This window comes from Vitis vinifera, chromosome 4 (genome assembly GCF_030704535.1).
Source record: "Vitis vinifera cultivar Pinot Noir 40024 chromosome 4, ASM3070453v1".
Lineage (NCBI taxonomy): Eukaryota > Viridiplantae > Streptophyta > Magnoliopsida > Vitales > Vitaceae > Vitis > Vitis vinifera.
The window spans coordinates 3,271,222-3,295,479 of record NC_081808.1 but is presented as its reverse complement, the minus strand read 5'-3'; the positions used below and the strand labels follow the sequence as shown (position 1 = coordinate 3,295,479).

General features: G+C 34.2%; 3 protein-coding genes and 2 long non-coding RNA genes across 10 annotated transcripts in view; 2 read left to right on the top strand and 3 right to left on the bottom strand.

Annotated features, from left to right (window-relative positions):
• LOC100264582 (helicase and polymerase-containing protein TEBICHI) overlaps positions 1-6,934 on the top strand; it is a 39,410-nt gene extending 32,476 nt beyond the window's left edge. For 5 of the 6 annotated variants that reach the window (XM_059736201.1, XM_059736199.1, XM_059736200.1 and 2 more), the window contains 2 exons: positions 6,070-6,152; positions 6,313-6,934. The gene's annotated coding sequence lies outside the window, so the exon portion shown is untranslated. Of the gene's footprint in view, positions 1-752; positions 814-6,069; positions 6,153-6,312 lie in introns of all 6 variants that reach the window. The other variant, XM_019219363.2, reaches the window with a different exon arrangement.
• On the bottom strand, positions 4,826-6,650 carry RD22-C (rd22-c protein). The gene is given in 3 exon segments (NM_001281041.1): positions 4,826-5,832; positions 6,364-6,466; positions 6,564-6,650. Coding segments are annotated over 3 exon segments (1,014 nt in total). The 5' UTR covers positions 6,603-6,650; the 3' UTR covers positions 4,826-4,960.
• Positions 6,935-12,223: 5,289 nt separating the features above from the next.
• On the bottom strand, positions 12,224-13,345 carry LOC104879000 (uncharacterized). The gene is made up of 3 exons (XR_002029899.2): positions 13,248-13,345; positions 13,007-13,112; positions 12,224-12,568 (listed from the first exon to the last, which is right to left on the bottom strand). It is a non-coding gene; the product is annotated as an uncharacterized LOC104879000 (long non-coding RNA).
• Positions 13,045-13,593, top strand: LOC104879001 (uncharacterized). The gene is made up of 2 exons (XR_785567.2): positions 13,045-13,158; positions 13,272-13,593. It is a non-coding gene; the product is annotated as an uncharacterized LOC104879001 (long non-coding RNA).
• Positions 13,594-17,736: 4,143 nt separating this feature from the next.
• On the bottom strand, positions 17,737-19,424 carry LOC100233124 (RD22-like protein). The gene is given in 3 exon segments (NM_001281183.1): positions 17,737-18,839; positions 19,097-19,202; positions 19,311-19,424. Coding segments are annotated over 3 exon segments (1,095 nt in total). The 5' UTR covers positions 19,350-19,424; the 3' UTR covers positions 17,737-17,889.
• Between the last annotated feature and the right edge of the window lie 4,834 nt (positions 19,425-24,258).

The window sequence follows — 24,258 nt, the reverse complement described above, 5'->3', positions numbered from 1 at the left end:
TCGCCTAGGCTATGTCAAATCGTTGCCCGGAGAGGATGGCATGAATAAAGCAACCTACAAGACGCCTAATGTCAGTCCAATTAAATGTAAGATGGAAAGAGTAAGACAGATAAGATGAGAGAATCCAGGCGACTGAGACATAGATAGGCAAAGGATGAGGCTCACTACAGAGAGAAATAGGAACAGAGGTGAGCTCAGATTGAGTAAAAGCCTAGACCTCTAGAAAGAAGTGAGTTGTTCAAAGACAGGGGGCATACCAAGGGCACGATGAATGGATTGAGTGGAGACCATGAGGATTTGACCATATATAGAAACGCAAAACATAAGTCCACTCACAACAGAATGGATGTTAACGTAGAACATTCGTACGTGGTGGGGGTAATCCTTCCATGAAGAGAAGCAAGAGGCTCCTAGACCCATGCTCGGAAAATAGTAGATAGGTCTATATTGCAAAAAACCCGAAGATTAAGTAAGCTTCTCTTTACATACTTTACAATTATCAATGGTGAGACTCCATTGGTTTTCTTATATGTCAAACTTCTAGGATATGATATCTTAGAATATGCATATCCTATCCTATACTATCCCACCAATCAAACATAACCTAAAAAGATTAAAGTCTTATTCCATTTATTTGATTATAGTCTTAGGGTTGTCCAACATGAATAATGCTATCAATTTTAGCTTGTCTAAGTTAATGGCTTGTTGCAAGGATTGAAAGTCTAATAAGTTGAGCTGAATTGTTTTTATAGGTAAACTATTAAAACCTTTGGTTCCAAGATAGGATGAAGTCTCTTTCCCAAGAAGTAGGAAGTAAGTTCTACTATTTGCTCATTTCCTTTTATTCAACCATAATTTAGTATTCTCTTAGCCATTCTTTTAGCTTAATTTTAAAATAATGCAATGCAACTTTATGCATCTTTAAGTAATAAGAAAACATGTGATGGTGGGTCATTTATAAACTAATTTTTATCTTAAGAAAAAAAGATTTAGTCATGAGAAGGTACAGTGCTAGTGAGTACAAGGACACATAATCTAGTAGCAAGGACTAAGGAGTCACTTGATCTAGTCATGTGCACCTTATGTCTTCACTTAGAGGCATACATCTCATGCAAGTGGTTTATTGTCATTTTTAACAGTCCCTAGTGACCATCCAATTGATTATTAGTTATATTTAATATGTTCTTTATTTTTAGGATGATGATGATTAACCATTTCATTTTCAATTCTAAAACCTCTAAAAGGAACTTTCTAATTTTTTAATGTTTGTTATTTACTCTCCTTTTTCTAGTGGAATTTCAATTTTTGTTGTTATCTCTTAGATAAAAAAATTTAGAAACTAGCTCTTCTTATATCTGCTTTAGAATATATGTATTTATCACCCACTTTATATGTGTGTGTGTGTGTGTGTGAGGGTTTAGTCTTTGATCTTTCTGGTATTGTTCTTGGTAGTTCTCACTTTTATGCTCTTTCTACTTCCATCAACTTAATTGCTTTTATTCTTGCAAACTTCATTTGGAAATCTAAAGACCCATCAAGAATAAAAACATTGCATGACATGTAAGAAATAAAATGGTCACTACCAATGATTTTCCCTACCGTTGTAAAATAAGAGCACCTGGCTTTGCCCATTCACAAGGACTCGATTCTATGTCTGTGACACAGCTACCTACGCCGACATGTGCAAGGGGAGTGTAAGCTTAGTTGATCACTTTTTATTTTATTTTATTTTATTTTTATTTTATTTTTATTTTTTTTATTACAATGTTGTCCTTTAGCCTTAACCTTATAAAGTATGCTATTTAGATTTTTGGGGATTTATTGGGTTCCACCATGGAGTGTGACAGAGATGTTGATCATTTCCTTTAAAAGTATTGGGGGACTTTCAAGAGGTAGGACTTTGTGGCATGTTTTTAGCTTCACTTTGATTTGAACAATTTGGCAAAAAGGAATTGCAGATTTTTTTTAGAATAGGTAGACTTTGGAGGTAGTTTGGGACTTGCTTTACTTATTTTCTTTAGGCCTAGTGAAGCCTTTGCAGGCACGTGCTTGAGCCTCACACTACAAGATAGGAATGTAGTGTGCAAGACCACCAGATTGGCTAAGGACACTTTTCATATATGATCACCAGCTCCAATGAGTTTTGTTAAGATGAACTTTGATGTGGGTAACCTAAGGCAGCTATGGACTGGAGGATTGCTCAGAAGTGCTTCTGTATGGTGTACACCTTATGAATTTTGTTAAGTTAAATTTCAAAGGGTGTTTTTGGGTGGCTACGGATTCAATGATTTCTCAAGGACCGTTTTTATACAGTGGCTACTGGTTAGAGCCTCTTATCAACATGTAGGAGATGGTTTCACCAATCAGAAAGAGATTCTAGCCTTTTGCGAAGATCTGTTGTAGGCTAAACTTTTTGGTAGTTTCAATCTCTTAGTGAAAGAAGATTTTGCTATGGTCATATCTTGGGTAACTCAGAAAGAGACCCATGGAAGTTTGACGAGTGATTGTGCCAATGTTGACATTAATTCGCTCCGGATTTATCATTTAAGATATATATCTAGGTTGTTCGGCAAAAATTATCAATGTAAGTATTGAACCATTTGAAACCATTACAAGTGTTGTGGATAGTAGAAAAGGGAATTTCAGAGCTTTTATTGCCCAATGGGAAAGACACACGATGACCTTTAGCTAACTCACAGACTTGACACTGAATCTTCGAGACATCAACATTGACAAAGAAATCCGAATACAAAGTTTTAAGAGATAAGAAACTTGGGTGACCCAATCTATAGTGTAGCAACCAAATCTGCTCCTCATATTCTTTTGACACCTTAGAGACATATCCTGGACCGTTCTCCTTGGTCTTGAAATCGAGATAATATAGTCCCTCTTTCTCTTTAGCACTGCCAATCCTCTTCCCCATAGTTAGGTCCTGAAAAATGCAATTAGGATAAAAAATCACATGATTTAGAGACTTTGTAAGTTTGCTAATATAGAGAAGATTGCAAGATAATTCTGGAACATGAAGTACAAAATTAAGAGTAAGTCTTGGTGCCACTGAAATTGAACCTTTTCCAATAATAAGTGTGAAAAACCCATCAGCAACAATATCTTTTCCAGGGTTAGAATTGAATTTATACAAATGGAAAAAGGTTTGCTCACTTGTCATGTGATTTAAAGCCCTTGAATCGATGATCCAAGGTTTAGGGTCACAAGAAACATTAAGAGCTGCAAAGCTGCAATAGTGTTACCTGTTTGAGAAAAGGATGAATAATTGGAAGTGTTGGACAAGTTTAGAGTTTTCCCAAACTTTTTGTAAAGAAGTTCCATTTGATCTTTGGTGAAAAGATTCTTGTTAGGTTCAACTGTTGGTTTGGGTTCAGTTGTCTCCGAGGCCATGCCTTGATATGCCTTATTGTGTGGGGCCTTAGTGCTCTTACCTCCGAGAAGGGTTTTCCATTCAATTTCCAACATGTCTTCCTTGTGTGTCTCACCCTATTGCAATAATCACACCATTGAGTATCCTTCTCACCCGTTTTCTTCCACTGCCACACCTTCTTTTGATCACCTTCATATTCGATCTTAAGGGCCAAAATATCTTGAGAACCATTTCCCATCATAACACTTCTATGCCCTTCTTCTGTTGTCACATGAGTAAAAACATCATTGAGACAAGGAAATGGGTTCTTTTCCCAAGATTCTACCCTATACCTCATCAAATTCTGGTCGTAGGCCAGCTAAGAAGTCAAATACTTGGTCCCATTCTAGCGTCTTTGCTATAGTTGCAGCATCTTTGGCTGCTACCATCTCAAAATGTTGGAGGAGATCTAATTCCTGCTGCAACATCATCAGATTGTTGTAGTAGACAATTACAGATTGATCTCGCTACTTGGTATTGTGAATGGTTGTTTTTAATTTGAAGATCCGAGCAGCATTCCCTTTCTTGGAGTAGGTTTTTGTCACAGCATCCCACACCTTTTTAGCTGTTGAAAGGTACAGAAAGGGTCGACCAATCTCAGGTTTCATGGAGTTCAACAACCAGGAAATCACCATCTAATTTTCAGCGTCCTAGATTTCAAATTCTGGATCTGTTTCCTTTGGTTCTTTGACAATCCCCAAGACATCATCTTTTCTTGACTTTTCAGGAATAGTTTGGCTGATTGAAACCATGAGAAGAAATTTTCTCCATTCAACTTTTCAGTGGTAATTTGAAGGGTTGGATTGGACTTCTCAAAAACTTCAGATATGTTTGATAGAGTAAATGACAATTAAGGCTAAGAAAAAAATAACAATAAACCTAAAGAAAATCCGGGAAGAATGAATTCCCAAGAAAAAAAACAACAATTAAGGCTGTGAAAGAAAGATAAACACCAGAAAAGATTCCGGTTCTGATACCATGAAAGTTGAAAATCAAAATTTCTTTTTATTTGAGAAGAGGAGTACAATTTATAGACTACCTTTTAGACTAAAAAAGGGAAACTAGAGAATACAATCAGGAAAAAAAAAAAAGGGAAATTAACTCCTATAATTTTGCACTTAGTTACGAAAATTATCAAATACAATATTCTACATCCGTACAGTTTCTATATACAATATGGAAGGGAATAAATTCCCTGGTTGCTATTCCTAAAAGTCCACATTTTCTAACACCTTTATATTAGTATTTCCTGTTGATGATGGCTCTTATTGTCTTTCTATATTTTTTATTATATAACTCTTCTTAAATGAGGGAACTCCCTTAAAATCTCCATTCACACAATAAAGTTTAGTTAAAAATGCTATAAAACCAAGAAGAGGATAATTATTACATATGCATCGTCCACATTTTCAGCATGCTTCAACATTTGTACATAACCAAATGTGCTGAAGGTTGAAATACACATAAATATCAAACTATTACTATTCAAACACACCATGTGATGGATGGGGCTAACATGCCACAAGTCTATACTGCAGATTTCTATTTGGGAACCCAGATGATATGATCCTCAGGAAGGAAATGGCAGATTGGAATGGTTCCTGGCTTAACTTTGAGCACTTGAAAAGCCAAATGCTTGGGGTTCCATTCCGATGTGTCTGTATGGCACACAGCTACTGCTTTAGCTCTGGTCCCATCAGCACCCACCAAGGGAACCATATAAGCCCTTGTTGTCTGGGTCTTGTGACAGTAAAACACAGCATAAGGATAGTTCTGCTTGTGACACACCACTGATTCATCACCTGCCATCTTCTTTACTCCAGCTGCAATTGTGTATTTCTGCTTCTGAGTTTCCTTCACCACCTCTGTTGAAATTGCCTGAACCCGTTTTCCCAGCTTTGAAATGCTGAAATCAATCATAGATTCTAATGAAGTTGCACAATACTTTTCCTCACCTTTAGTTCCAGGCGCCTCACACTCTTTAATTGTATTCTTAATTATCTGAGCTTCTACAGATTCTGGTTTCACTGAAAAATGCTTCAAAATTTCTGGCAATTTTTCGGATGAGAAAATTATCGGGTGTTCAGATTGGGGTAAGAAAGTGGCTTCTTTTGTATTCTTAATGAAGTGCAAATTCATCTTTGTGCCAGGACGCATGTCCTTTTCCATGAAGAATAGAGCCACACTTGGGTCAGCATGAAGTTGATCCTCAGTAGCAGCATACTTATAAGTAAAAGGGGATGGCCCTGGTGTTACTCCAACATACACAGGCTTTCCTTTGTGGCCTGTGTTCACAGATACTCCTCCTTTGCCAACACCAACATTGGTGCCACCTCCAGGTTTTCCTTGTCCTGCATCAACATTTACACCACCCTTCCCCACATCTACAGAAGAGCTTTTGTCTTCCACCAGGTCTGCAAATCCAGTGTCACAAAGAATTAGAAGAGCTAAGAAGGTGAGCCATTGATCTCCCCACACCACGCACCTCCCCCACCCCACCAAAAAAAATAAATAAATAAAAAGAGATATTTTAATACTTGCTAAGTTATTTGAACATCAGCAGGGCTGATTTGTCTCTCAGTTTGGCCTAAAATGTGTTTTCAATTCAACTTCAGAGAATTTTGCTAATGTGTTATGGCTTATGAATGCAGTTGAGCAAGGAAAGATAAAAAGCAAATGGTGAATGGTTCCCCAGCACCTTTCAAAGTGCAAGGAGAAGATGCTGCACAAAGAAGTCCGGAGCTGACCCTCTAAACTTTTGATTTTGTGTCATTTTCATGCGGTTTTATCTTCCTATTTTTGATACCTGAAAAAACATTTGGTAAAGAAAAACTTTGTCTCCTTAAGGTTGGATTGTGGAGTATATACTAACATTCCAACCATTTACTTTTCAGGTATAACTATTATCTTAACACTCCACTGAACTCTCACAGGGCACAACCCACCTGGCCGTAAAACATCTCTGATAGATTTTGGCATTGGAGTGTTTGGCAGCATAGAATTCCAGTACACTTCAGAAGGTAAAACAGCATGGCTTGTCAGTGCTAGCTGCATGGAAAGTTAGGATAAGTTCTCATCAGCTTCTCATATCAATGTAGATAATAAAAAAAGAACTAAAGCATAATCTTTTCTCTAAGGGTCATACGCAGAGAAAAGCTAGGATGGGTAGGAGGTGAAACTCCATTGAAACTCTGGAACTGCAAGAGAAGCAATAATGGTGGGAGTGAACAAGAACTGGAACCTTTGCTTGCTTGTGTAAAGAACAGTGTGGATTGTTCTTTTATAGCCTAATTTTAGTGCAGGAAACTTGGAATGCAACATGCCACCTATATCTGCGATTTGTTTAATTCTTCAGCTACCCTTTGCCTATACATATTAAATGGAGCTGGCCCAAATGGCACAGGTGAAGATGGAGTGAAAGAAAGATTTGGTATTAGAGTGTATTGTTATTTGTGTGATGTTCACTTCATGGGTTACTTTTTGGCATGGGAAAGCAATGTTGGGTGTTATATTGAATGTCCTTATGCAATCTCACTTGGATACATAGGATTTAAAGGTTCAAATGATATAGTTGAAGTACGGAAGAAGTGAAATATATATGATATAGTGACTAAGATATAAAGTTTGAGTCATACCTCTTTGGCTCATTAAAATTTCTTCACAATTTGGAGGGTTTGTTTGGGAATGTTTTTTTTAACAGTTTCAAAAAAACAATTGAAAAAAAAAACAAATTTTAAGAATTGTTTTTAGTTTTTAAAAATAAAATTTGGTTTGAAAACTCTATGAAAAAATGTTTTATTTTTATTTTTTTAAGGTGCTATAAATGTTATTTATAGTGTAAATTTTCAATTATTGTTCAAAATCTTGTAAAAATCAATGAGAAATCATTAGGATTTGTATTAAAAATAAATGTTTTTTAAAGTTTATTAAAAGTATGTCGATTATATCTACTGAGCTAAAAAAACAATTTTCTGTTTTAAACAGCATAAAAGTGTTGTAAAAGGCACTTGCCAAACATGCCTTTGTTGCATGGAATTTTGGAGCCAACAGTTGCATGTGTAATATTATTGTTAAGACAGTTGTTGGGAGTGCCCTGATGGTTGGGAAATCAAACTTTAATGCTGCCTAAATGCTTTAAACTCTAGTCCTCCCAATTAGGTCACCATATTAAAGGAAATCAAATGTCAAACAAAACTAGCAAAAAAGTAGTTAGAAATAAGATGGTAGGGCCAGAAAGACCCAGGCTATGATCCCTTTGTGGTGAAAAGAAAGGCCACATGAGCTATCTTCTACCCTCAATTAATCTACCGGCAGAACCTAGTTACAAAGACTACTAATAAAATAATTGATGCCTCACCATTGCTATTGTTTGTGGTTGATGATTGCTTTATTGAATAAAGGCTTAGAACTACACAAAAAAAATTCAATGTACCAACATAGGAGGTTGCATGACTGTGGATAGATTTCAAGTGCTTTATGTCTTGCCAAATTCTTTGAATAAGAGATTATCAATCTCTTTGATTTGTATCATCTTCTATATTGATTTTTTTAAAAATGGGAAAAAAAAAAAAATCAGAATCAAATCTATCTTTTTTTTATATGACTCAAATCAATGCTCCTGAAAATTACTTGCTTTTAGAATGAAAAGTAAAGACATTTAATAATAATTTAAAAAAAAATTAAATATGAGATTTCATAATTTTGAAGTTTGCTCTAGGATAAATTATGTTTTTGAAATACTCATTTGATTAAAAAAAGAAAGTATAAAATAAAAATTCACATTTTGATAAAATTTTATTTACATGTTTGAAAATACTTAGAATTTCATTTGCATTATTTTCTAAGTGTTGTCAATACATTAGCTATTTCTCCTTGTCATAAAAGAAAATAAAGTAGGAGATGAAAATGTACAAAGAGAGATATGACTGATGTACACTCTTAAATATCCTTTTAAGTGCTATTCAAAATGGTCGTCACATGAATTTCTCTTAAATGAGAAAAATATGAGCAAGTTAAGAATTTTATCAATTTATAAAAATGAGAATACAATTATTATGTTATTATTTAATTCCTCCTTTTTAGGGTTATTGATCGAGAGTTAGAAAAAAAATCGATTTGGGTCCTAATATAGTTTGAGTTTTAACTTGAGTTTTCGATCTCAACTTGATTTGGGTTGGGTTTTGGCTTAAAACTTGGTATGAGTTGAATCTTGGCAAGCTTAGGCCTTAACTTGATTTTGGCATTGTGGCTTGGGACTTGCCGGGATTTGGGATTGTACACTTTTTAAAAAACTAAATAAAAGAGTCTACTTACAAAAAGAAGAAAATATACCCATAACTTTTTTATGTTTATAAAATGGGCCAATTTAACCCCACACTTTGTACATTTTGAACACCATAGTGGTGTAGTTCAACATCACACTCATTCACGTTCATAATAGACTTTGACCTATCTCACACAAGGTAGTCATCTTGAAGCCTTATACACCTAGTCTAGGTCATTTTTTAACTGTCATATATTCATGAAATACCATTGTTGCATATCTAACAATTTCTCCCTTAAATTCGAGTCTATGCAACTTCTTGTGCTATATATGAACTTAATTTCTATTAACGATTTAGTCATTTCATGTGAAAATCAATTGATTGTCACTAATGTCAAACTATCCTTTTGACGTGGTTCGATGTTACATTCATTCACATTCACCCAGGCTTTATCTTTCGGAGGTACACAGTTGGGATTGACCTCTACCACCAATGCACCTATCTCGAGGCCTTAACTCATCCCAACACTTATAACAGGGTTTAACCATCTCTGACCTTACACAACCATCCCTTGTTTTTCAACCGTCATTTTCTTAAGTAACAGCATTGCTGCACATATATAACAAAATCATACCGCATAGATTGGTTCATCACTGGTCATTCCAATCCAATTTATCATTTATTTTTGTTCCTACTTTTCTATGCCTCCTTAGCAAACATAATGTTAAAACATATAGAGGAATTTTTGGATTCTAGGAGAACCTGGACAAGGATATCTCTGAATCCTTGGGCATTGGCAGCAGTACTGAATTCCAGTACACTTTAGAAGGTAGAGCAGTATGGCTTTCTGGCACTGCTAGCTGCATCCAAATTTTAAGAATTATATATACCCAGAGAAAGCTACACTACTAAGAGGTGACAGGAACTGAAAGCTTAGCTCTGATGGAAAGAAGAGTGCATGGCACTAACCCTACACAACCGCCTATACTGATGAATAGTTTAATTATTTCTTCAACTGCCCTTGCTTGCATGAATTAATGCAGTTAGATATATGGCACAGATGGAGTAGAGAGTGAGAGATTGCCAGAGATTGTCAGAGATTGTGAACTAATTTACAGTGCCATGTTAAACCAAAACCATCCCTTCAGGATGATTTTTCTTATTAGTTTGGTAATGTCTTCTTGAATGATTGAAAGTTGTTAAAATATGAAAACTGGGTAGCTCTCAGTTGCTTGCACTTGCAACTACTTGACTTATTAGGGTTAGTGGGTGGTTGAGAGTTTTTGTCTTCAATTTTAATGAGGCATTACTATTCTGGTTTCCTTCTTCAAATCATAGTAGCTGATATTGATCAGAGATGACATAGCATAGGGTAGATGATATTGATTTTCTGCTCATAAGACCACCATAAACCGAAAAGGAACCATTATGGCCTGTGGATTATCATAATAGTATTTTTTTTTTTTTTTTAATTTCAGTAATGCTTCAGTCGATCTTTTGTTGTCGATGAGTTAATGTACTGTACTTTGCTTTAATATTTTGACTATAGTTAAGTTATCTTTTGATCTATGGTTGTAATCCTGACAGCAAGAGGGCTTGGATGGAAAGAAAGGAAGTTTGTTGAGCAAGCTTCTTATATTTGCATCTGAAAAATCTGAAAATATGGAAGCTTCAGTTCACATTTCCCTAGTGTGCCCTGTTTTTGCCCTGTTTTTCTTATTTCTTTCCCTACAAATTTGCAAGTCCTCATTTATGTGAAGAAAACCAATAGCTTGTTCAAGGGTGCAACCACAACAAACCATCCAACATTTGTCATTGGGTACTGCAGGAAGTGTTTAAATTTTGGGAAAGAATTACTAAGTAATATATTTCTCTTTTTGATGTAGAAAAGACATATCTTAGTAGATTTTCATTGAGTTATGGCAGAAGTTTATTCTGTGGTTAAAACATTGTTAAGAGTTGTGGATAATAGCTAGGACATATTAATTGGGATATCCAAGCTTGTACTAGAGGCTCTAAAGAATTTAATTCACTATTGCCAATTTCATATTCATGCTGAAAGGTGAGAAGAAGTTACATAATGAGGGTAGTCCTTTGCCTACTGCCTATAACTTCGTCTTCCTCTGCTGCACTAATGAAGGAGGAACTCGGCATCCGTTCCTTTTAATGGCTTATCTCATTTCAAGACTTTTTCTCCTCATGACATAAAATATCTATAAAGATATTTCTACTAACCTTTCTTATTTTATAATAACAACACAAGGAATTAGGAAATATTGGACATGAATATAGGAAATCTTAAATAATTTATTTTTTTTCAAGAGAAAGATATATATGCCAACTATGAATGAATGTGAGACAGCTAGGAACATATTTTGCATGAGCCCTCAAGTAACCTAAACCTACAGAAGACAAAGAAGTATGGTAGGGTTTTTTTCTTCTTCTTTTTTCCCCTTGTGAAAGCAGGATTTTCCAGTACTGAACTTTGAAAAGGATTAAAAAGTCATGAAATGAGATAACATGAGATAAGTTCATGAAGATGGATAAAAATATGAAGAATAATGGGAGACACCAATGGAGTAAGAAGGCTCATCAGGACTAATAGTTATAATTGTTTTTTGTCTTTGATAATATTCTCTATCATTTCTATCTCATCCATGGTGGTACCTCTTATTGATTAAACCACGTTAAAATCTTGTGTATCTTGAATGAATTGTTTAATCTTCGTGTTCTTGCGTTAATATGGTTATATATGTTGAAGCTTCTGCTGGAATGACAAAATATGGTAGGAATTACATGCCCATGCATGACAATGTTTGTTCAGACTGAGCACAACCAGTGAGTAAACCTACAGCCTTTTGGTGCTAGAATGCTCTAGGAGGATGGATGAATGCTTGAGAGATCAATCCAGATATAAAACGTGAAATTTAATGATAGGATTGAAATCATTCTACTGTTTGAATGAGTAATTTTGTACAAGTTAGTGGATGGTGGTTATATCAAGGGAGGTCTGTCTTGTTCTTAGAAACCTGCAGCTGAGAGAAGGTCAATGATATTCAGGAACATGATTTGATGTAAAAGAAACTTTGGTGTTTGTATTGGTATATCCTGTTAATGATAGCTATTATTTTTCTAGAATTGCTTATATAGTCCTTGTAAGATTCTTACTAAGAAAAGGGAACTCCTAAAGAATTTACACACAGCCATAAGGGGTAAGTTAAACATACATAGCACCAAGAACAAGAAGAGAAAGCCTACTCAAAAGTATACAATGCACATCTTGTTTATATGTAATCATATGGTGGTCATATAAATATCAAACATATAGGTTATGTCAGAAAATTCCAGAGAAAATATAAGGAAAATAAATTGGAAAAGTAAAATAAAATAAAAAATAAAATTAATAAATTATTTTTATATACTACTTCAAACTCATTTTACTTATTTTTAGTTTTCGATATAAAGATTCAATAATTTAAAAATATTCAAGTTTTTATTCCCTTACTTAACTCCCATATGATGGATAATGAAGCCTAATCAATTTTATTACAGGAGTAAATTTTTTCTTTTTATTGAATGATGAGGTTGAAGGTTTAGTCTAAGAGAGAGAATTGTGTGAACTACAACCATTATAATTTTTTGTCTTTGTTTGACCAGTGGATTTTTAAGCATTGGTGCATTCAACGGACTTAAGGATCATCCCCAAAATACGTTAAAATCTCATCCTTTTTTATTTCTGTTCATGTGTGGTTGAGTTAACACAATGGAGCTTTCCCTTGTGCGCTTTACTCACAGATACACCCCCAGGTTTTCCTTTCGCTGCATCAACATTTACCCAACTCATCCCGGCCTCCACTTGCAGAAGTGCTTTTGTCTTCCATGAAGTCTGCAAATCAGTGAATTGGATAATACAAGGTGAGTGACCTGCTCAAACAAAGGAGAAATATATTTGTCTTGCAAATTAGCTCAAACTTTGGTAGGGCCTTTTCATTCCTGAGCTTGGAATAAAATCTGTTCTCTTTTCAACTCGACAAAACCACTGAACATGACAAATTATGATTGCCATTCTTTGGAAATTAAAGTCCATCAACACTACACTGCTATGTATAAATCTGATGGTGGTGGTGTAACTAGTGTTCCCATGCACCCAAATGCTCTGTATTGGTGCTGATAAAACATTCATTCCAAACTTTGATTCTTGTTAAATTTCCTTTTCCTTCTCTTTAACTCCTTTCTGTCATAAGAATATTTCATGTTTATCTTTTCTAGCTCTTCATTTTCCTATCTATTCTAGGCTAACAAACATAACATATTCTGTGAGAACCTGGCTGGTGAATATCCCGGAAAGCTTTTGGCACTGGAGTGTTTGGCAGCACTGAGTTCCAGTAGACTTCAGAAGGTAGAGCTGCATGGCTTGCTTGCACTGCTATCTGCATCAAAATATAAGACAAATTCTTGTCAGATTCTCATATGGAGGTAGAGGATAAAAGACCAACCATAAAATTATAACCAGCTATCTTCTTATCTTAAGAACTATATCCAGAGAAAAACTAAATCCCACATACATTTACTGCTCTTTGCAACTACAGAAGAAAGCAATGCTACCGAGAGGGCCCAAGAATCTGAACGCTTAATTTTCATGAAGAGGCGTACAAGGGTTGTAATGCAACACATCACCTGTATCGATGACTAGTTTAATTTCTTCAACTACCCTTGCTTACATGAATTAAATGCTGTTAGATAAATGGCACTGATGGGATGGAGACTGAGAGGGGGGGTGAGAGATTGAGTACTTAGAGTGCCGTGTTGAAGCAAAATAATTTAGTGATGATTTCATGACATGTGAGGGATGTATTACATTGTTTCCATCCGAGATGGTGTAATTCAGGATTATTTCCTACTGCTCCAAGATATGATATCATCCAGGTGTCAATTTGCGGTTGAAAATGTGAATCTCAATAATGAACTACACCTAGAGGGGGGTGAATAGGTGTTGTAGAACAATTTTAAAATTCTCCCAACAAAGATTACCTAACCTTAATAAAACATCCACAAGCAACAATGTATGCATCAACACTCTCCCAACAATTTATAAATGCAAAACACATGCAAATGCTTCAACACTCCTCAAAAATAAAACAAAATATAGAGTGAGAGAAAGAGACAATGAACACCAGATTTTTAACGTGGAAAACCTCCGAAGAGATCAAAAACCACGGGCCTATCACCGATTGAAAACTCCACTATGAAGAATAAAAAACTGAGTACAAGGTTTTACCTAGCTCAAGCCAACCAATCCTTCCCGGAATACTTGACTAGTACCTTCATTTTCAGCTTCTCCTTTTGGAGCACACTTGGAGTCCGCACCAAGCTCAATCTCGGCCTCTTCTTGAATCCACACAAGAAGAAAATGGGTTTTTGCACAACCCAAATAGAATGAGAGATTTAGATGTGAATGAAAGAATGAATCAACCCATTTATTGCTCAAGAAAATCCATTGAAAACAAGTTTTGAACACATTAAGAGAAGTTGATTTTCTTTGCAATCAAAAAACCCAACTTAGGAAAGCAAAAATGAGAAATGAAGAACACTTGGGAGTGTGGCTGCTCTCCCCACGTTTTCAGCAGTCTCTCCACCCAGAAAATGAGAGAAGATTGGGTTTTAAAGTGTAAAAAGAAACCCTTAATCTAATGGCTGAGATTTGATCAAAAAAACATTAGTTGGATAGATCCACCCCTACACCTGGATCGATCCAGAAACAGAGGAATAAAAGCCTTGCACCAAAAACCATTTTTCCCAACTTTCTAACACATTTTAAAGATTAAAAACCGGGTTGATTCACACCCAATCACTCCACACTCGACTACATACCTTGGCCTCTTAGCAAAGTCTTAGTCTTCAAAGTCAAGTAGTCCGAATAGGAATAGGAAAGCCGAGTTAGGGGACACTTAGGAATTTTGTTCGGAATTGCCAACCTAGCTAAACACTCACAGCGGTCATCCAGGTCACTTATCCAATAATGTAACTGTAACCAATCAAGCACAAATTTGATCCCTAATAACAAAGTATACGGTCTCTTGTACTTCTAAATGTTGAAGCATATGCTTCATCGTCTTCTAAGAGTACTAAGATCTAATTAAAATTTATTAACTTAATAACAAATGTCAAGATGCGTAAACATCGATCATAGCTAGGATGTACATTAAGCTGCCAATGGCACCAGGATAGGAAATTTAGAAGACCATCTTTTTCCTTTTTATTGGCAATCTTAGGACACATATTCAGGCTTAAGACCCTCCCCTCTCTCAATAAGTGTGTCTATAGGTTTGCAAATTTCCATCTAAAATTGTTCAAAAATTTTCTTTATATAAGTTTGGTTGAGACGAACTAAGAAGCCTTTTTGAACAATTCCTTAAGACCTTAACTCTATGACATAGTTTTCTTCACCCATCTACTTCTTCTCAAAAGTGAACGATAATCGGTGAAACTCATCGTTTTGTTATTTTCATCCAATAAAATATCATCATTATAGAAAGATAAGATGGGGAAACTTATCCTATATCGATTAACATACATGCAATAGTCTTCTCCAACCATCATAAACCCGTAAGTGATAATGGCTCCATAAAATCAAGTGAGAATGATGGTTCATTTCTTAAATATGTTGTGGGGATATTGTTATGAGGTTAAATTGACCATAGATGAGTGTTTTAATCCAATAGAAAATTTCAAATTTGAGGTTTGAATCAAAATACAACATGCAAACAATCATGCCTTCAAAATCGGTGTAATCAACAATTATATAGATGTTCAATTTTCAAAATCTTTGAAACACATATTTGGTTGAGTAAACATGAATACTTTTTAAACTTCAATGAAACTTAATTCTCTTCTACTGGTTAATATATATATATATCCTCATTTAATGGTTTAGTGAAGATATCTATTAATTCATCATTTGTCCAACCAATTCAAGTATATATAATGTCACCTTTTTATGCATAATCTCTAAGGAAGTGACACCTAATTTCAATATGCTTTGTTTTAGAGTAATGAGAAATTTTAGAGATGCTTATAGCACAATGTTATCATATTTAATAGGTAAATGAGCATTCATGCAAGGTTTGTTTTATCCATAAAATTTGAGCATAATAGAAACTAACACCGGTAAATTCAGCTTCCTAAATAAGTGACAACAAGTGAATGACTTAAGAAGTAAAAAAACTATCACTAATGGTTTTTCTATCAATTTTACAATCAGTAAAATTTGCATCCAAATAGCTAATTAGAAAAAAAAAATCACTTAGTAAGAATTCTTCTAACAGTAATAAAAGATAATTCCTTGTGACATGATTGAAATCTAAGCACCCTAACAAGCATTAAACATAACATCTAATTTACTAGCGACAAGGTAGAATAATGAACCAATCATTTCTCTATGACATGTAGGGCCAATGACTTTACCTTATTCATCCTTGTCAAGCTTGATGGATGAATTCAATGGAGTAACCATGATCTTTTCATATCTTAAGGAGGTCTTTTATATATATATTTTGCTTAGTTTGTGAAGATCATCTCCTTTGATTATTTGATTTGAAGTTCGAGAAGGAAGTTGAGCTCCATCATGTTGATCATTTCAAACTCACAATGTATACATTTAGAATTTTTTTTACTAAGAATAGTGTTAGTATTCCAAATATAATATCATTTATATAAAATTGAACTAAGAGTATATCATCTTCTTTGGTTTTAAGGAAGATTGTAGTACTATCTATATTGTCATTTTAAAACCATTTTCTTGTAAAAACTTGTTTAATCTTTAATATTATGTTATAAGAGCTTGTTTTGAACCATGAAGTGTATTTTTAAATTTAAAAATATGGGTTAAAAATTCAATATTTTTAAAACTATGAGGTTGTTATACATAAACTTCTTCCATAGTATAATCATTTAAGAAATCACTTTTTACATCCGTTGGATATAAAATAAAATTTTTATAGCATGCAAAATCCAATAACATCCTAATAACTTTTAATCTAGCAATTGGAGGAAATGTTTCCTCATAATCAATTTCTTCTTTTTGGTTAAATCTTATGCCAGTAATCTAGCTTTGCTTATAATAATGATGTTATTTTTATACACATTTGATTTATAAAGACTCATTTTGTTCAAATTTGAGACAAAACAAAAATATTATTACAAATTTTTTTAAGGAAATGTCTGGTTCTTACCCTATTAAATAGATTACTTACTATTCAGTCTTAATAGATGATGAGCAACAAACTTCAACTCCCATAAGATCTTAGCTTGGGCATATTTCTCCTTGTGATAATGATAGTGCAAGAGGTCATTGTTCTTCCTTTACTTCTATCTTATCTACTTATTGTAATTGAGATTCATCAATTTTTAATCTTTTCATGATCTCTTAATCAAAGTCTAGGTGATCATCAACTTTTGCACCATCCAAAAGAGATGGGTTAGACTCATCAACGAAAGCATGAATGGACTCCTCCACTACAAAGGTTCTTTTAATTTGCTGAAAATTATATAAGCCTTGTTGAAGATAAATAATAATAACAATAATAATAAATCTCAACATATTTTGAATCGAATTTTCTCAAATTGTGTTTAAGATCGATAATAAAACAAATGCGCACATCCAAAACCTTTAAAATAATTAATATTGAGTTTCTCGTTTTTCCAAGTTCATAGGGTATATATTCTCTTTAAAATAGATTGTATTAAAATTCTATATATATTTAACATAACACGTTGTATTAATTGCTCAACTTGAAAATATTTAAGTAAATTGTTTTTATTTAGTATTGTTTCGGTCATTGCTTACAAAGTTTTAGTTTTCTTTTTGAAGTATTTTATAAGTGTTCAGTCTCATACTCATTACAAAAAGTTTTAAAATCATAATTTTTACTCAACTAGGCAATTTTCGTTACGTGTTAGATAGCAATCAACGGAATGTAGTCAACTAGGTAATTTTCACTCCCATTAAAGCTAGTTAAAAATAGCACTAACAAACAAGCAGAGAATGTCTACTAGGGAATAATATGACTCATATATTTATATATAATCATATGGCAATGGGGTTTGAAGTATTACAGACGTAAATACCAAACATACAGAATTTCAAACTAGTACGATACACCGAATGATGTGCGGAACTAACAAATCTCAAGTCCTTTCTGCAGATTTCTATTTTGGAACCCAGACAACGTGATCCTCAGGAAGGAAATGGCAGATTGGAACAGTTCCTGGCTTAACTTTGAGCACTTGAAAAGCCAAATGCTTGGGGTTCCATGCCGATGTGTCTGTATGGCACACAGCTACTGCTTTAACTTTGGACCCATCAGCACCCACCAAGGGAACCATATAAGCCCTTGTGGTCTGAGTCTTGTGGCAGTAAAACACTGCATAGGGATAGCTCTGCTTGTGACACACCACAGCTTTGTCACCTGCCAGCTTCTTCACCCCAGTTGTAATTGTGTACTGCTGCTCCGGGGTTTCCTTCTCCACCTCTGTTGAAATCACCTGAACACCTTTTCCAAGCTTTGAGGTGCTGAAATCAACCATGGATTCTAGTGAAGTTGCACAATACTTTTCCTCTCCTTTAATCCCAGGCTCCTCACACTCTCTGATTGTGTTCTTGATTGTCTCAGCTTCTTCTGATTCTGGTTTTATCGAGAACTCGTTCAGAATTTCTGGGAATTTTTTGGATGAAAAAGGTATGGAGTTGGCAACTTGACGAGGCAAGAAGGTGGCTAGATTTGCATCCCTAATGAAGTGCAACTCCATCTTTGTCCCAGGTTGCATGTTCTTCTCAAAGAAGAAAAGAGCTACATTTGGATCATCATGGAGCTGATCCTCAGTAGCAGCATACTTGTAATCGAAGGGTGATTTACTTTTCCCTTTACCAACACCAACATATACATGCTTTCCCTTGTGGCCTGCGTTAACAGATACTCCTCCTTTGCCGACGCCAACAGTGGTGCCACCTCCAGGTTTTCCTTTTCCTGCGTGAACATTTACCCCAGTGCCTTTGCCCACCCCGACAGTGGTGCCGCCTCCGGATTTGCCTTTTCCTGCATGGACATTTACCCCGCCCTTCCCTACACTTACGGAAGTGCCTTTTTCTTCCATAAGATCTGCAAATCCATTGAATTCAAGAATACATGGTGAGTGCTTAATTTTGTCTTACAGGTTACTAACTCTACAAAGCGTTTCCACTGAGCATTTCTAGCTTTTCTGGCACTTGAAAACAACTCTTTTGATCAAAATTTTAAGTACTAAAAAGATTAGAAGTGCTTCCATGCATATATATATATATATATATATATATATATATTCTTGACTGACAAACAGTGTCAAAACTGATAGAGGAATTGCCGGATTCTGTGAGAACCTGGCCGAAGAATATCCCTGATAGCTTTTGGCATGGGAGTGTTTGGCAGAACTGAATTCCAGTAGACTTCAGTAGGTAGAGCAGCATGGCCTGCTGCCACTACTAGCTGTATAAAAAAAGGTTAGAGAAATTAATTCATTACCTGCTTAAACATATGTAGATTAAAAGAAACATGAACTAAAAAAAAAAAAGCTGCTTATTTTGAAAAGCTTACAGAGATAAGAGCAAGGATGGGTAGGAGATGAAACTCCATTAAAGCTCTGAAACTAGGACAGAAAACTATAATACTAGGAGGGATACAAGGACTGATAGCTAGCTAGGCTAGAATGGGAATCATATGCCAAGTGGATTGCAACATTTATAAGAGAATTGTTGAGTGTAGAAGGAAAATAGAAAGTAACACACCACCTACATTCAAGACTAGTTTAATTGCTACCAACTACCACACATTTAAACTCATTGAATGCTCTGGAAGCAATTGGGCCAAATGGCAGAAATGGTGTGAAAGATAGAAGGTGAGAGATTTCATCAAATAATAGCAATACTAAGTTATTTCGGTAATGGAAGTACCATGAAGAAACAAAAGGGTATGTGAATCAGTGATTACACCTTTTGCTTTGTCTTTGGGTTTGTTCACTGAATGAAGGAAAAAGAGATCAGAAAGGGCGGTTCATAAAATCATAATTGCTTGGACTTTTGGACCAGTCTAAACTAACAACCACCCAAATTTATTGGAGTTTTTAGTGGGCAGTTGAGAAGATAGGAGGCATGTCTCTTTATTGATTAAGCCATCCCACGTTTAGGATCGTTAGGCCTTGGCTTTTTGGGTTTTTTTAATCGCACATGTATATATCTTGAAAAGAGATGCATGGGATTGGGCAAACACCTTCCAGAACAATATTCATTGTGATAGTACTGGAGAAATCCCAGTCCTTTGAAATTGATGAGGGGTGAGGTTAGGCGGTTTCTCGCTGAAGGGTCTCTCTCTAAGGAACATTAATTGGCAAATTGATGGAGTTGAAGTTGAAGTGGGCACTACAGTGAATATTAACCAGCTATAAGCCATCTGTCTTGAAATACCACTACGAGTAAACGTATACTAACCATGTTGTTTGGAACACTACTAATAAGCCATGTTCTAAAGAACACCAACTCCTAATCGTGTTCTTAAGAATACAATCATTAAATAGTATTCATAAGAATACGGATATATGGTCATACTCTTATGAATATAGTTTTAGAGAATATTCTTCTGAACTTTAACCAATGAATAGATGACACATAAACATATAGTGAAATATAAAAATTAAAAAATGTTCTAGAAGTACCTAAGTGAAAATTCAATGTGACAATGGTAGTTAATTAACCCAAATTTAATAGAAATTAAAAAACATTCGATCCAAGTCTAATCTAATTCAACTTCTAGCCTAAAGTATACAACTCAACTTCATTTCTCTAAGGTTAGATCGATCAGATTAGACTAAAGTCAATTAGGTTGATTCAATCGTAAAATTTAAAATTCATCTATGATGTTTAAAAATATATATATATATATATATATATATATATATATTTATAAAAATGTAAATAATAAATGAGATAAAATTTTAAAATAATAACAAAAAAGTAAAAAAAATTTATAAATCTTTTTAAAATAATGAAAAAAAAATGATATAATATAATTTTATATTTAAAAATAAATAAATATTATTATATAAAATAATATGTATTATAAATATCATAAAAAAACATTGAATTGAATATGGGTTAAACTCAAATTACTTAAACATTAGCCAAACCCAACCCAACCCAAATTGAGCTAAATCCGTTCAATCGTGATATTGGGTGGGATCAATATGCCTAAGTTACACTCATATCTTGCTTTGAAGGATCAAATAAAGAGCTTTTTTAAAAAGGTTTTCAATTTTTCAAATGAAGTTAAGGAAAGATGGTTGTGTACGTAAGAACTTTCAAGAAGATATATGGGAATTAAATAATAACAATGACTCTTAACACATTGTATTAAAGAGGCCCTTTATGGGTACACGTCAAATCTAATTCTATGTGGCTTGTTAGAGCCAGAAAAAATCCCCCCTTTTTAATTTTTGTTATTAATATTTAATAAAAATCACCTTTTTTTATTTTTTTATTTTTACCTTTTTCCTCTATTTTGGGTGGGAGGAAGGAAGCTCTACTGCTACTGCCCTTAAATGTCTCTGGCCACTCCTACATTTAATGATCTGTTTGACTTTTGGTTTTTGCCAATTAAGTTGTCGGTCTGATCCCTTCAAGTGAACAATTTTCATTTTTCCTGGGGGTTCAATCCGGTGTCTATTTGATCTCATAGAGAATAAATTTAAAAGCAAAGATGGGAATGGGAAGCCTTCCTCGATTCCATCCTAACCCGTTTACATCCTTAAACCTAAAAAAGTGCATGAAATTTGAATTATTTGCACATGGTTACTAAATTTTTTAAAAATATATACCTGTAACACATTTCTTCCTCTTAACATTTGTTCTCCCATGAACCTCAATGATTCATATTTCCCTTTTGGGCTGGACTTCTGCTATGCTTTCAGTCCAATATCTTTGCCCCAAAAACACCTTTTGTATAAAGCCCAACTTTAGAACACCATTCTAGGAATTTGCCTCTCCAGTTTGGTTAAGATTGGGCTCAGCCATTTGTCAGAAGGCCTATCCCATCCCATTATTAACAGGTCCGTACACACAGGATCAAACCTGGATTGAGATAGGCCTCAACGCCATTACACCCAACAAGCCCCGTCTTTTTTATCTTCTTTAAAATAAAATAAAAATGAAATAGTTGTTTATGGGCCTGGGCCCGGGCTTTTTTTCTTCTAAACTCTTAGATATTGAACGAGCTAAGTCACAAATTGATTACAGGCCTCAGCCCATGACTATTTTTCTTTTTTTTTTCTTACTAGGTCTTTAGATTCGTCATTCATTAAGGAACATATGCCAAGATCATTAGAAAAAATATGATGACCTATAATTAACAAAGAAAATGACTTTAAACAAAGCCTTTTGGAGAGAATGTTTTTGACTTGCTAATCCCCTCTTTGTAAAAGGCTCGGTGTAGGAGTCATTAATTTTCTTTGTTAATTCTAATAACTAAGTATATTATTATTCGAGGTCAGTTTTTCTGATCAATCGTATTATTTGAATCATTTTAACTTAATGAAAACTTTGTTTTACTACTTTCTTTATTTAACTCCGATATTTTTTAAAGTTCATTGAACGAAGAATAAAGATGGAATCGAAAGTTTGTTCAACCTTCTTAACAATAATGTTGATAAGATCTCAAGTTTGATATACCTAAAAATAGGGTATCATTTAGCAATAGCCTTTTTATAATTATAAAATTAATATTTAAGAAAATTAGAAGAATAGAAGAAACTATCAACAATTAACCCTAAATGAAGCCTAAATGGATATAGCATCCAAATTTTGCCAATTCTTGTTCTTTTTTGAAGCCTCAAATGAGATAGGGTGATGAACCATGGTTTGGCGAGCCACCCTATTTAAATTTAGGAGGGAAAGTTTGGTCATCTTTATAGCTTTATGAACCGACCTAGCCCCAATCCTATCCTTTGGTGGGCTAGGTACTCCACTATCTTTAGTTTTTTAAGTTTGGCCCTTCACATGTGAGCCATTTCTAAGTGTATCTAAAAATCTCCTTTTGTGCACTAATGCCTCTTTTTCAAGTCTTTTATTAAGACCCCCCTATTGATATTGATGTTGTGTTCCAAATATTTGGTGGGGATTGTATCATCCACTCACTAAAAAAAATTTGGTTTTCTTTCTATAGATTGATTCGATCAATCAGTATAGTGTTCTTAATTTTAGTGACTAGTAATAGTAAATTCCAATATAATTTGGATTTCAATAAATATTACTTGAAAATAGTTCCAAGGGAGTACTAGAAAAACAATTTTTCCTAATTGTGGAAATAAGAATTGGATGGGATCTTAGGTATGAAAATTAATGGAAAGTAGATAGAAGAGACTATGGAAATGATGGGTGATATGTACATTTTCATGGGCACCCTCTTGTTATTGTTTGTGGATGCATTATGGGGATTTTGTTTAGGCTTTTTTGTGGCAAACCCATATCAATTCATGACAGGTTTTCCACATACTTCAAGGTACTGTCAAATTAAACTTCCAATCATTTCCTATACAAGGGTTCAATCACTTTGGACAAAGGCTAATGCTTTGCCTCTTTTTGCTAGTAGGATTGTCTTTTCATATTTGGAAAGAACACCCATGTGAAAAAAACTAAAACAGTTCGGTTGTTTTGCATGCTGAGAAATGAACACTGGCCCCTAAATCAATCAACAACTTGGGCTTTGTCTTTCAGATGTTTTTTTTGAAGTTAAATTTTATTTTAAATGTCTTTTCTCAATACAAAAGGTTAATATCCAAAATCTAAAGTCTAAATAGCAATTTTATATTAATTTTGATCCAAATTTTAGACAGAAAAACGATGTTTTAAAACCGTTTATTTAATATCAATATTTTTTCGAGCTAAAGTTCAAATATGATCTATCTTTTAATCTTCATATTCAAGAGGTGATCAAGTACTCTAGTTCAATCTTAGATAGTCGGCAAAAAATATAATAATAGGAATAGTGAGGAAGAATTACAACTTATAACATTTTAATAATAACGATGATTAAACTAATTAATATTATATATTTTCATTTGTTGTAGTCGAATCACTAAAAGGATTTTGGACGAATGCGACTTTAAATCACGAAAAAGTTTCGTCCCCACGAAGGTCTAATCAAACTTTGAACTTAAGTTAACTAAACAAAAAAAACAAATTAACTCGATATTATATAGAGCTCAATGAGGAAAAAAATAAAGTTTAGAAGAGTGGAAGACATGATGCCCTCACTGATTTTGTGTCTCATAAATATTTAATCCATCTATGGCTTGATGGAGGGAGTGGAAGAAATGATTCTCATAAACTTAGAATTTTCTTTACTATACATAATTTAACCATGACTTTATGGAATGCTGTATCAAAGCTCATAAAAGAGGCTGCTTGTATTGAGATACAACTTTCTTTCTTTTTTCTTTTTCTTTTTTAAATTTTTTGCATTATTCCCACATCAAAATGTCTTTATCAAATAGATT